Source organism: Enhydra lutris, unplaced genomic scaffold (assembly GCF_002288905.1).
Source record: "Enhydra lutris kenyoni isolate GAN:26980312 unplaced genomic scaffold, ASM228890v2 scaffoldscaffold24, whole genome shotgun sequence".
In the NCBI taxonomy this organism is placed as follows: Eukaryota; Metazoa; Chordata; class Mammalia; order Carnivora; family Mustelidae; genus Enhydra; species Enhydra lutris.
In genome coordinates, this window is record NW_019154108.1 from 22,971,554 (window position 1) to 22,984,634 (window position 13,081).

At 40.5% G+C, this 13,081-nt stretch overlaps 1 protein-coding gene across 4 annotated transcripts in view; it reads right to left on the reverse strand.

Moving 5' to 3' along the window:
• Positions 1 to 11,444: 11,444 nt before the first annotated feature.
• LOC111150875 (tudor domain containing 5) overlaps positions 11,445 to 13,081 on the reverse strand; it is an 84,051-nt gene continuing 82,414 nt past the window's right edge. For all 4 annotated transcript variants that reach the window (XM_022508543.1, XM_022508539.1, XM_022508542.1 and 1 more), the window contains one exon: positions 11,445 to 11,689. In XM_022508543.1, the coding sequence (XP_022364251.1) occupies positions 11,445 to 11,689 (245 nt within the window). The remainder of the gene's footprint in view (positions 11,690 to 13,081) is intronic.

Sequence of the window (13,081 nt, forward strand, 5' to 3'; positions counted from 1 at the left end):
AAAAAAAAAAAAAAAGAAACAAGTTTGAAAAAAGAGAAAAGAAAGAAAAAGAAAAGAAGCAAGTTTTTTGTTGAATAGAGGGCAATGCAGAGGGTCCAGGGGCAAGGTAATCACCCAGGCAGAGAGGTGCGGACAGACCTGTGCCCTGACTCAGGATGTCCCAGGACAAAAAGACTATTGCAGCTGGGATGTAAGTGCATTCCCCATCTTGGCCAATAATCTCTCCAGCCTCTACACTCTCAGGTTCTTCAAATACTTGTCCTAAGCAAGTTGAAACAGAGATATAATGATGCAAGGGAAAGGAACACAGGCTTTTGAGATCATTCCATTATTCAACAAATATTTATCATGTACCCATGTTCTGTTGTTTTAGCCTGGTGGGATATAATACTGAACAAAGCAGACAAAGTTACCTGCCTTGTGGGGAGTTTACATGACGGTGGACAGACACAGCACAGAATAAAAAGGTATATCCTGTGTTAGAAGTTGGGTGCTATGGGGAAAAAAGGAGAGCAGGGTAAGTGGCGGGGGCAGGGGGCGATCAGGAGCATGGGGATTAAGTAGTAATTTTCAAAATGATCTCTTTGAGAAGATGCAGATACTGGAAGGAGAACAGCCAAAGTCAAAGGTGGGAGCCGCCTCGTTGTGCTCAAGAAAGTATGGTCAGTGTGGGTGGAAAGGAGGGGACAAGGGGGCGGGTTGTGGGAGACGAGGTCAGAGAGGCAATGGGGGTGGGGGAGGGGTGGGCACCATGTAGGGCCTTGGGGTAGTGTTGGCAGATTTAGAAAACAAAAACATGGATTCCCAGTTAATTTGAGTTTCAGGTTCATAGTGAATATTTTAAAAGTATGATTACATCCCAAATATTGCATGAGACATACGTAAGACTAAAAAAGTACTATTTATCTGAAATCCATATCGAACCGGGCATCCTGTGTTTTATCTGGCCAATACGAACAGTTGAGCACCATTGCAGGGACTCTGAGGAAGACTGGGAGCCCTTGGAGGGTCTTGAGCAGAAGAGGGATTCCCGTAGACTTAGAATTTGACTTGTTCTCCCGGGCTATCTTGCGGAGATCAAAGGAAAGAGTGCCGTAGGAAGCAGGGGAACGAGATAAAACGGCTGAAGCAACTGGGGCCAAACACCTCGATTCAGACCAGGCGGCAGAAGTGCGGGCAGTGGAAAGAGATGCAAGGCCAGACACATTCTGGAAGTACGGCCAATAGGATCTCCTGGCTCAGCGGGTGCAGGCTATGAGAGAAATTGGGAAGAGTCGGCGATAATGCCAAGGATTTTGGTCTGTGTAGTTAGGTGCAGGGAGTTACAACAACTAGTTTACAGAAGACTCTGGAGATGGCGTGGTTGAGGGCGCTGGTGGGGCCAAAATCATGAGTGCCATTTTGGACCTCCTAAGTTTGAAATGGCATTTGGGTATCTAAGCAGAAAGATTATATAGGAATTTGAATATGGAGCAGGAGAGAGCACAGAGCTAGAGATACAAATATAAATCCCAATCTTTGCAATGTAGATGGTAGTTAAAGCCATACACCTGGAGGAACTCCATGAAAAAGCAAGGCCTGCTGTCCTGCAGCATTAAGAGGTCGGGGCAAAGAGGAGGAACCAGAAAAGGAGGTGTGGAGGACTGACCAACAAGCCGGAGGGAAGCCTAGAGAATGTGATGTCCCTGAAGGAAAGAAGTATCAAATGCTACTGATACAGGTCAGGCACAGTGAGGACTGAAGGCTGCCTACTGAATTCGGCAGAGATCACTGGATACCTGACCAGGAGCCCGTTGAGTGGAATGGTCAGGCAGAACTGGAGTGGGTTTAAGAGGGAACAGGAGAAGCATACGGAAGACAATATAGATCACTCTTTGGAGGAATCATGTTTAGTTCCTGCAACTTACTAGCTGTGACTTTGAGTCAATTACTTCATTTTCTGAGCTACAAATTTTTCCTCTTGCAGAAAAGAGTAATAAGGATGCTGTGAAAATTAAATTATGTAAGGTACAGCATATCTTAAGTATTTAGTAAGTTGATATTAACATCATGACACAGTATTAATTTCTGTCAGTGTAATAAGATACTTAACCTTTCTGTGTCTTAATTCCCTTATCTGTAAAATGGGAATAATAGAGTACCTACCCCATAGTATAGTTATAACAATTAAATAAAGCACTTGGAACCAACAGTTTGTGGCACATTATATGAATGCAATAAAGCTCTATCTAAGCAATTCTCTTAGGAATGCTAGTCTACCCCTTTTGTAAATGCAGTGCTGCCCAGAAGTGAACAGGGTACAGAACTTACAAAATAATTTCCTGTCTTGAGTAGTGCTATCCTTGTGCTAGTGTGATCTAAACTCATTAACTTTTGATGGCAGCTGTCTCCACTGCTTCGCGATGTGGAAAGCCCTCTACAAGTGACAGTCACTATAACAGACTCAAGATCTCATTGTGAGGTAAACACACTCTCCACATCGTGAGTTAAACCTTGAGTGAAGTCACAAGGGTTAATGGTTTTCTATCTCCCGGGAGAACCTGGAGAGCCTTCAGTCTTATAGCAGAGGATACAGAATTCCTGTAGGCGTTCTTAATCGCTTCTGAGAATCTGAGGAACCTTCCCCCAGAAAACACACACATACACAAAATTTAAGGCACTGGAATAAGAAAATCCCTTTAAGAGTCAAAGTGTGCCTAAATTATATGAACTTTGCTTTCTTTTACCTACAACAGAAACTTATAAAGGAGTTAAGAACCTGTCTGCCCTGGAAAGTCCAAAATAAAGGTGGAAAACTGGGAGGGATTTTTTCTCTTGGAATTTTTTCAATGGAACAAGATGGAATTAGTAGTTGTCGCTTCTGAATATGAGTAGAGGCTTGTTGGTATATCCCCACCGCCTTTAAGGAATAAAAAATAGAAACAAAGCAGTAAAGTCTGAGTTGTGTAAAAAGGCTGCTTACATGAGTAAGGTCCAATTGGGGAAATTTCAAACTTTGGGAAAGATCACCCAATGAAAATTGCTCTAAGACCCTTATTCCCCCCCCCCCCCAAATTCACTGTATGTCACCCAGCTTGTTTTTTTAAAAAGAGAAGTTGGAAGGAGCGAGCTCCAAGCTCCCCCTCCAGCTCAGCTGCTCTCCTGGGCAGGGAAGTAGGATTTCAAGAAAAGGACCGGCCACGGGCCTTGGCCACAGAACGCCTGTCCTAGAGCGCCCCCTGGCAGTGAGGAGCCGGCAAAACCGACTCTCTAAAGAAGGTTTCCTTCACTTTGAGAAGAGCAAAAAAAGTGGTTTTTGGCTTTTAAATCCAGCGTTGGTGACATGGTCCCCTCATCAATTCTAAGGAGCAATTCAAGTAAAGAAATCTTAGGTTTATAATCCCTAAATTAAAACGCCCACGAGGTTTCCACGCGCTACTTCCGCTTCCTGTTGCAGCCGCTGTTCAGCAGCTGAAAGCTCAGTCGTGTGTCGTCTGGAAGGAAAGCCCAGGCCGGCTCAGCCGACAGGCCCTCAACTAAAGCCCTGAGTTGACGCCAGACCACCCTAACACTCCTGCGGACTCCTTCCAAAGGCAGCAGGAAATTCAGCTTTGCTCAGCTTTCCTATCCCGGTTCCCGGATAAAATGGCTGCTGTCTGGGTAGCAAACGAGCCAAGAGCGAGTGTCACACTGGCTCCACTGCAGGGCGCGTGGCCTCAACGTCTTCCAGGTGGCCATCACCTCTGGTCCTACTGAGTGGGGGGAAAAGGCCGCCACATGGTTCAAGCACGTAATCCCACTCACATTAAAGCCTTACTGTATTCAGTGGGGAAGTGCCACTGTGAAATATAAAAGAACATGATGACGGAGTTAAGATCAGTGTGTGGGAAATGGGGAGTTGTTAAACAGTGGGGTTAAAAGTTCAATAATGCAAGACGGGTAAGTTCTAGAGAGCTGCCTTACGACACTGGGCTTAGAGTTAATACTGTCCTGTGCTCCTGAAAATCTGCATTCTTAAAATTAAATTTAAAAAGTCAGTTGCCGTAGGTTGTCACAACCCTATTTCGAACCCAAGAGTTCTGTGTCTGTCCCAATGGCTCCCTGCGCCAGGGTGCCTGGGAGATAAGGGCAGGTGGACGATTGGCTCCACTTGCTCAGTCAAAAAGGCAGAGGAGGAGATAGAGGGCCAGCTGGAGACGGCGGCCTGACTCCATCTGAAAAAGTGTTCTCCTCACGGGTCTAGCCCCTCCCTTGAGAATCACCCCTCTAAAGTTTAGAGGAAGGGTGTTAGTGTGTGGGGGGGTGTTAATTAAAAAGAATGAATGGCAGAAGAGTCACCAAAAAAACCAAAAGGGTTTCTTGGTAAGCAGAATAGATTCTTTGTTTTCTTTCACTATCTTTTTTTTTTTTTTTTAAGATTTTATTTATCAGAGAGAGAGTACAAGCAGGGACAGGGGCTGAGGGAGAGGGAAAAGCAGGCTCCTCACTGATCAAGGAGCTGGACAGACATGGGACTTGATCCCAGGACCTTGGGATCATGACCTGAGCTGAAGGCAGACGCTTGACCAACTGAGCCACCCAGGTGCCCCTCATTTCACTTTTGCCCCTGCAGTCATCATTTGGCAGAGTATGGCATTGCCACAGGCCTGCCCCGCCCTCCTCATTACAATTCATTTTAGCCCCAAACTCAAGAGAGGCCGCCAGAAAGTCCAAGAAAATCAGTTTACAACCAAACTAATATATTAATCCTAAAGAGCACTTTTAAATGCATTTGTTTCATCACTGAACCTGGGTCTGTGGTGCTGGAAGATTTTCTGGAAAATGAACAGGGATGTCAGAGGTATAACTCCACGAATAAAGAATGATAAACTAAAAAGAGCCAATTTGATAAATCAAACTTTTCTCAAAGGAGGCCGCAGACGCTGATTGCTGAGAACTCAGCTGCAAATATGAAACTGTTTTTTGGGGGGGTTTTTGCCCATTTTCTTTCACAAACCAGAAAAAATAACCAAGTATGGTTTGTGCAGAAAACTAACCTAGACAAAATATTTGGTCTTCTACTTAGTTCTCTTAGGTGGAGAACATGCTCTCTATTCAACCTTATGCAGTTTAAGTAGGATGTTTCTTCATGTTTGGTTAGACTCTTCCCAATAGAGCCTTCTGTTTTATAGATAGAACACAGCATTGTAGAAAAAAGATCAAGATTTCAATGAACCTTGCTTATATCCTGTTTTATCTTGTTGACTCATTTATTCACTCAATAAAACTTACTGAACATCTACTCCATGCCAGAAAAGACATAAAAGTGGCTTGGCCTAAGGTGATGGCAGTAGATTTACAGAAAAACAGGCGGGTTACTGAGATACTTACGAGGTAGAATTTGGCAGGATTTGATAATGGATCGAATGCGGAGATGAAGGGCTGGGAGCAGTCAAGGATGATTCTGCTCCTAGATTTTCATCTGAGGCAACTAGGGGATGGCGGGGGGGGGGGGGGGGACAGTGGAGGTGAAGGAGCGTGATCTTTCCAAACTCCTCCTATTCAAGAAAGTGTAGGGTAGGTTCCAGGGGGCATGGACTCCTAGAAATTAGGAAACAATTTTGTATGAATGTGCACTTTCTCGGGAGAACTGCTCTCACTATTTGACATTTAAAATAACGTTAATGACCCCATAAAAAGTCAGGGATTACTGGTCCATTGCATATAGAACCTGGAAATTCTCAGACATCATATTCATGTCAGACAGACGATTCTACCAAGTTGTTCAAACAAATGGTCTTTAATAAGGCTAAGTCTCAAAAGTATTCCATGCTTATGACCCAGTACAAGGACAAGGTAGTATCAGTGAGCTCTGATTTCTTTCAACTTAGCCAAACAACAAAAATTCCACAGAACTCTAGATTTGATACAAATTGACTCCCCAATGTTGAATGACTCTGTAAATCTAAAAAGATCCTAAGCAAAGCCAATACAGAAGGCAGGTTTACAGATACCTAACTACACTGATGTTTGCTACACCTGATTTGGTTTTTGTTGAAAAACTCGCCATTTTTCTCTTAAGGTTTTGCAACAACTTTGTTGAGCCTCGTGAATCTGGATAAAGTCAATTCCAAGCAAAAATGACATAAAGACCAAAAAGTGTTGGTGGAGTTATGTTTCTGCATCTAGAAAGTTTAACAAAAATAAATCAACATCAATTGTAGAAAAGGTGTCAAAAGATCACATTCTAGCTGATCCTAAACAGATGCTCCACTGCCTAAAATGTGAGGTGCAGAAAGTATGCTACCACTTAATTATAGCCAAATGTTCCACCCCCCCTACTCCCAATTTAACTTTCTTACTCCAGATCAGTACAGAAATGTTCTTATTTTTAAAATTCAGAAAAGAAGGGGTAAACTTTTGACTCTGGCCCATATCATGTATGTTTAAGTTCCATCCTTCCAAGCAAAAGGGAAGACACGTATCATGGGCAAGAAATAGGGAACATCCTGTGGGGACACTCTTTGCTTCATAGTCGATATCCTGGTACACACCCAGTCTCACTTAGCTGACGGGTAATTTCCTATATATGGTATCAGAAGAGATTTTTCACATGAGTGACAACTGCAGTAACAGAATACTTTAGTCAGGGAGTCATTTGTTGCAGTAAGAAATGAACTGAGCTGACTTTGGTTCCTACTTACTGTCTTGTGGAATGACAGATTAAGGGTAAGTGTGACCAAACCACCTGAATGGAGTTTGAGAATTGCCTAGAAAGAGGTTCTGCTCCCGGCAGAAGAGCTACTGTAGCAAATGAAGGCTCTGAACGGGGACTCAGGCAATCAAGTGAGCAGTTGAGAAAACACTGAAATACAGCGGCAAGTGGAGAGCAGGCTTGCTAGTCTGTGTGGGGAAAGTCTCAGAAGAGAATTTAAGACACTGGAACATGGCTGAGAAGGGTTTGACAAGTTGCTATTAGCAAGATAAATAAAACAAGTCTAAAATGTGGTCGTCAGCTACTTAAGACATGGCTCTGGTGTTAACTCCAGCTTCATGGAATAAAGTATTTACCTACAACAGAGCAAATGTTTGCAAAGGTCAAGAATAAAAAGGTCATGCCAAAAATGAAGACAAATATTTTAGCCAAGAAGAATGTCAAACCTCTGTCTGCACAACTGTATAAGCAAATTTTGTATTTTAGTCAACTAAGTTCTTCGGGTCACATATTTAAGCGAAGTGTTCCTCCCAGCAGAATCATCACAACAAAAACTAGTTACAAAAAAACACCTTGACATTTTTTGACAAAACAAATTCCAGCTTCACAAATATATAAATCAAACAAAATGCTGTTACAAATTCTAAACATTAGGCCCATCATAATTCTTTGATCCCAATAACTTCCCATTAGTCCCATAACAAAAGTTTAGAGAGCAGAGAAAGAGTCCTAAGCTTGGTTTCCTCATCAAACTATTTATCTAAATTGCACAAAGATGTAACAATCAAGTAAACATTGTTTCTTATAAACATTTTTCTATAGATCAAAAAAAACTTTTTAAATTTTAACCAAAATATAAAACAAAGTTTATACTGAACAGAAAGCTAAAAGCATTTCCTGAAAACTATGCTTATAACCAAGAAATTTTAGCTCTGAATAAATTCTCCACTCAGGTTTGAAGTGGGTCCAACACTCAATTTCATGTGAAAAGTGGCACACAAGTCAATTGTGATTCTAAATGTTAGAGAAGACCTTGACTAAGAAGTTAAAATAATTTGTCAATCTGGTTAAAAAGAGCAGAATTTAAAGTATTCTGGATCCAATAGGCTAATGACACCAAGAACTTCCTAGGTTGACTGGTGAATGACTAAAAGAGACAAATAACATCTAACTGTTAGGAATAGGGATATGTTTGAAGAATATAGGCAGATTGAGTTTTATGCACCTTTGCTGGCATCTTGGAAAATGTCAAGATCAGAATGGGCTCCAGGAAATTAAAATTTTTAAATGTCTTAGTGATGGCTCCCGCAAAATTATGAATAATGCTGTCCACAACACTGTACATATAAATAAGATGAATTTAATTCTGAAAAGAGATCAAAAATTGGTTAGAAAAGCCTTGCTACACCTGTATAAATGTCAGTAGGAAGCTTCAGAAAGACTGCTCTATAAGATGTTGGTTTCTCATCCCTTACCATGCCCCCGTACATCATTTCAGATTCTTTAACCACAGAACTGGCCCACTATTATTTAAGCTAGCCACATTTAAGAATACAAGATCCTGTAAATCAATCTCTTTCTCCTCCAACACAAGGGGTTTGCCCAGCTATCAGAACCACCATTCTTTTGAACTTATCTGCCGAACTATGTCTTCTGGCACCAAATCATTTAAACTACTCAAGACAGAATTGCAGTATTTTCCTGTGGAAAGGGTGCTGAGCTAGGCGTCAGCAGAGAAGGGAATTTAAGGCATGTGACCTTAGGTCAGTCTTTCTAGTCTTCAAATTTCTTCATCTAAGGTCCCCTTTAGATTAACACTATAATTCTAAGTCTTCAGGTTGGATGGAGCCTATCTATAGGCAGAAGCTTCTAGTTATCCCCACACCTTGAAATGGGCAACTGGCATCTCAGATGTGTGAGAGTCAGATGGTGGGTACAGGCATAGCTGACTGCAGCTGGAAGGGCCCCTCTTTTGATACCCCATGGTGTGTTTTTAGATGGGAGATGGGTATTGGCTGAGCCACTAGATTTAGAGCCCCAGTGGCTATTAGTAAACCTACTCCTTCTTCCATACCTAAAGAGTTTATAACTAGGATTTTCTTTTATGTTCTCATCTCCATCCCTCTCAAACACTCGAAGCTCGCACTTGCCAATCAACACTTCTTAGGGAACTCCATTACTTCTAATTGATCCTTAACGAAAATATGGTGAGCGGAACTGTTCTAAGTATAATATATGTCAACCCATCTTTAGACAATAAGATATAATTAACTTAACCCTAAACCACAGAACATCTACCTATCTTTTTTTTTTTTAAAGATTTTATTTATTTATTTGTCAGAGAGGAAGAGAGAGACAGCACACAAGCAGGCAGAGAGGCAGGCAGAAGTGGAGAGAGAAGCAGGCTCCCTGATGAGCAAGGAGCCCGATGCAGGACTCAATCCCAGGACTCCAGGATCATGACCTGAGCCGAAGGCAGCGGCTTAACCCACTGAGCCACCCAGGCGTCCCTCTACCTATCTTTTTAACATTTCTTATTGCTATTCCTGCCCATATACCTGAATCTTTTTACTCAGAATCAAATGATCTAGTACTTTTTTTTTTTTTTTAATGATGCTTTGGGCTATTTTAGTTAACTGCCAAGCAAAACCCACCTTATGGGAGAAGGCAGGTAAACAATTTGGCAGACTGGCAATCTTAGTCAAAACCAAGTAGTCAAAATATGTCCAAACCTCTCAGAGGTTCATTCTACACTCTGCTCACTCAGGATGTTAACTATTAATTTCTAAATAAGCTTCTTTCAAAGTGTATTGACACTCATTAGTTTGAGAGATGCCTCTGTCTAAAATGATTCTCTATCTGGCCATTTGCAAATGGATGGGATTACAAAGAGCCTTATTAGCACACTGATTCCATAACCCCATCTAACTGGCAATGTGTAAAATTACTTGCTGTCAGGTTACCCAGCATGGGCAGAGTTCATCCTGGTAGCTCATGCTATTACACAGAGTTATACGATGACCTACTAAACATGCAAATACTACCAGATTCACTTTGTCCCAAACCCAATGACTGCCCATCTGGAGAAGTGAAGTATATTACTCAAACTTGGTTTCTTCTTTAAAGGAAGGATTCTAAGTAGCATAATTCCAAAATGAATTTTCTTCTTTAGAAACAAACTGTGGATAATTACCTAAACCTACATGAAAAAACAGAACTTTTCCAGTTCATATCATAATTAGAGTATCATAAGTGATATTTAACTGTCATATGATATTTAACTCTCCATATAACTCCATATAACCCTCCGTGTAACTTTCTCTCTTCTCCAATCAAGATGTCTGATACAAACTCACAAAAACCCAAATGGGAACCTGTTCTTTCTGTTGGATCAACTATCAATGAAATTTCCAGATTATTATTTTTTTTTTGCTCAATTAGAATATCATTCTTACAGATATATTGGAATTTAAGGTGAATCTGGATTTTTAAATTGTGTTGCCATTAAACATGTTTTCTCTAAAGTTTTTAAACCAAAACCATCAGTATTTAGAGACTTAGGGGTTTAACTTTGTTTCATGATTTCTTAATTCTAAGAAAGAACTTTAAGTCAGTAATAGTCTAAATTTAAATGTACTTCATATTTATTTCATCTCATTCCCTTCCTCAGTGGACATTTTAAGTAGTTGAGTGATTAAGTAGTTGAGAAGAGGAGAAATTCCTTATTGTAGAAAGAGAGAAGGAAGTAGGGCCAGCTCTGCCATGTAATGCTGAAACAGGAGGTGGTAGAGGAGGGGCCCAGAAGGTGAGAATCAACTTATATTCAGCACATCAGTAATTCGCAGCTCTTTCTAGGATTTTACTTCAAGAAATGCTTCTGTATTGGATTTTTTAAAACTTGGAGATAGTTCTGGTACTTTACCACAAATAATTTAAATTAGTACCATTCATATTCTTTAATTTCACCTTTCGGTCTCCTATTTATACTTGATGGTTCATACTCTGAGCTCTGTGGTGTTCACACAGTTTGACCTCAGAGAACACCATGTCCCACAGATGCTTCAATGCTGAAGCTCCTGGAACTGTGAGGCCGAGAGAGATGGCACGGCCAAGTTTGAGCAACCAGTCTCTGGAATTTTGTTAGAGGTCTTCAGGAAACTGCCTGTACTGAAAGAGAACTTAAATCTTTTAAATGTGGAAGTGTTTACATGACCACAGCTTCAGGATGTGTATTTTCTCACTGATCCTAGCATTTCAAAGAAATAATAATGGTAGAATTGGAGCCCTGCATTATCTCTATGATATAGAAAATTTCAAATGAGAAAGAAAAAGCAGCCTTACAATTCAGACATCCTTTTTCTGGACATAAGAATCTGAGATAATTTTTGTCTTACTAGATATGGATCGCAAAACATTAGTTTTTCAGCTTTCATTTATCAGTCATGATATGTACAAGAAAAACATTTATAGAAACACACATACACAAAAGCAACAAAAAATAAAAATGCCTTTAAACCACTATGTCAAGGTGAACAAAACTATGCGGAATAAGAAACATCATCAATAAAAATTAAAACTAACATTAAATATCAATACTTACACAACAAAGTGGACTGTTAGCAAAACAAAACTAACATACGGTCACAAAGAAAGACAAAGGCATCAACCATCAAAATAGTGTTTTGTCTCAATACCTCCTCCATGTTTTGGCCTTGGGAAATCACCAAGCCCTAACGCACCTGGCTTATTATTTTCTCCCCTACTCACTCCCTCATGCTTCCATTCTTTTCACACTGGGGTACCAGTGTAAGAGACTCCTGGAGGTAGCCAACCGTGCCGCAGCTCCCAAGGCAGCAGTGGCTGTGCTCCGAGGAATGTAGAGCTTCTGGGAAATCTGGTGCTCAGGAGACAAGATCAAAGACAGCTGGTCTATGGCTCCATGACTCTTGTCTTTGAACACTGTAATAGCACGGCTACTAGAGAAATCGTTCTTTAAGCTCTCTGAAGAGTTCTCCACTGAAAAAGAAAGAAAACACAAGTTTTTTCAAGGGGTTCTCACACTCATTGCCTTCTCTTGCCCATTCTAGATGTTTCCTAATGTGTGTGACAATCATTTTCTACAGGGGGTGACATCCGCTGTTACAATTAGAGAGGTTAAGACTCAGAAACCAGTCAATAAATAGAAAATGAAAAAGGGGAACTGAGTAGAAATAAATCCTTGTCAGAATGGGAGTAGGGGGAGGGAAAAATGTACTTATGAACAGGGAAGGGAAAATTTCTCTCTAGGATGTCATAAAAATAAATTGGATATAATTCTTATTCCAGAGATGAGTCCTTAAGCTCCCCTATTTACAGCAGTAAGCACAATGGTGTCCCAGAGGTGTTTTCTATTGCCAAAGTGGTTTCAGTTTGAGTCTATATCAGTGTAAAAACAAAACTGACCAAGATGTTTGTAAGAAGTTCCAAAAACCAGTTATCAGACATAAAATAAATTCCTTAGAATTAGTGCCAAAAATTCCAAATAGCCAAGGAAGGGAATACATATACTCTAGACCACAGTGACCAAAGCAACTGGTCTGTGAACTCTTTATTACCTGCCTACAATGAGAGGAGCTTTTGCAAGCATCTAAGCAAACACATTGCTTTCTTCAAGAAAATTCTGCTTTAGTTTAAAAAAAAAAAAAAAAAAGCCCAGGTGAGCTAAATAATGTGCTAATGTGTTGCCCATCTAAGCCAAGACTTCACAGACTAGTACCAATATGATTACATTTTGAAAAGTACTGCTCTAGACCTTAAAAACATAGATTTCAAAAAATCTAGAGAAAACACAAGCATAATCCAGTACATTATTCATCTTTACACTTTTAGCAACTAACATAGCAGCAGGTGATATACGTTCTACGCATTTGTGATGAATTATATTCAAGGAGAATTTGACAGGTATTCCAAAAGGTAAAACTCTGATCAAAAGTTATAATTAATGCCCACTAGAGAGGAAAAGAGCTAGTGAGTTCTAATAAAATAAGTGGTTTTACACAGTTTTGGTGAGCTCAGGTTTTAAAAGGTACAAATATATGAAAGCAGGGACACATGATCAAAGAATTTAAAAGAGTAGCAAAACGTCTGCTTCCAGTTATGACGTTAACTCAATGGTGATTGAAAAGCAATCTCTCCTGCTTTAAATAACTGGAAAGTTGGACAAAATGTATGAAGCGGTAGCAGATTCATATACTGAACAATAAGCATGCAAGCTAGTGATCCCTAAGAGAAAGGAAACAAACAAAGTGAGCTCTACAAGGGCCTTCGCTCCTGCTGAAATAGTTTCTAGGCTTCAGTACAAGAACGGAGAATCAAAACTGAGCCTGGAGATCTTACTGGGTTGAAAAGACTGAGTTTGGAATTCAAGAA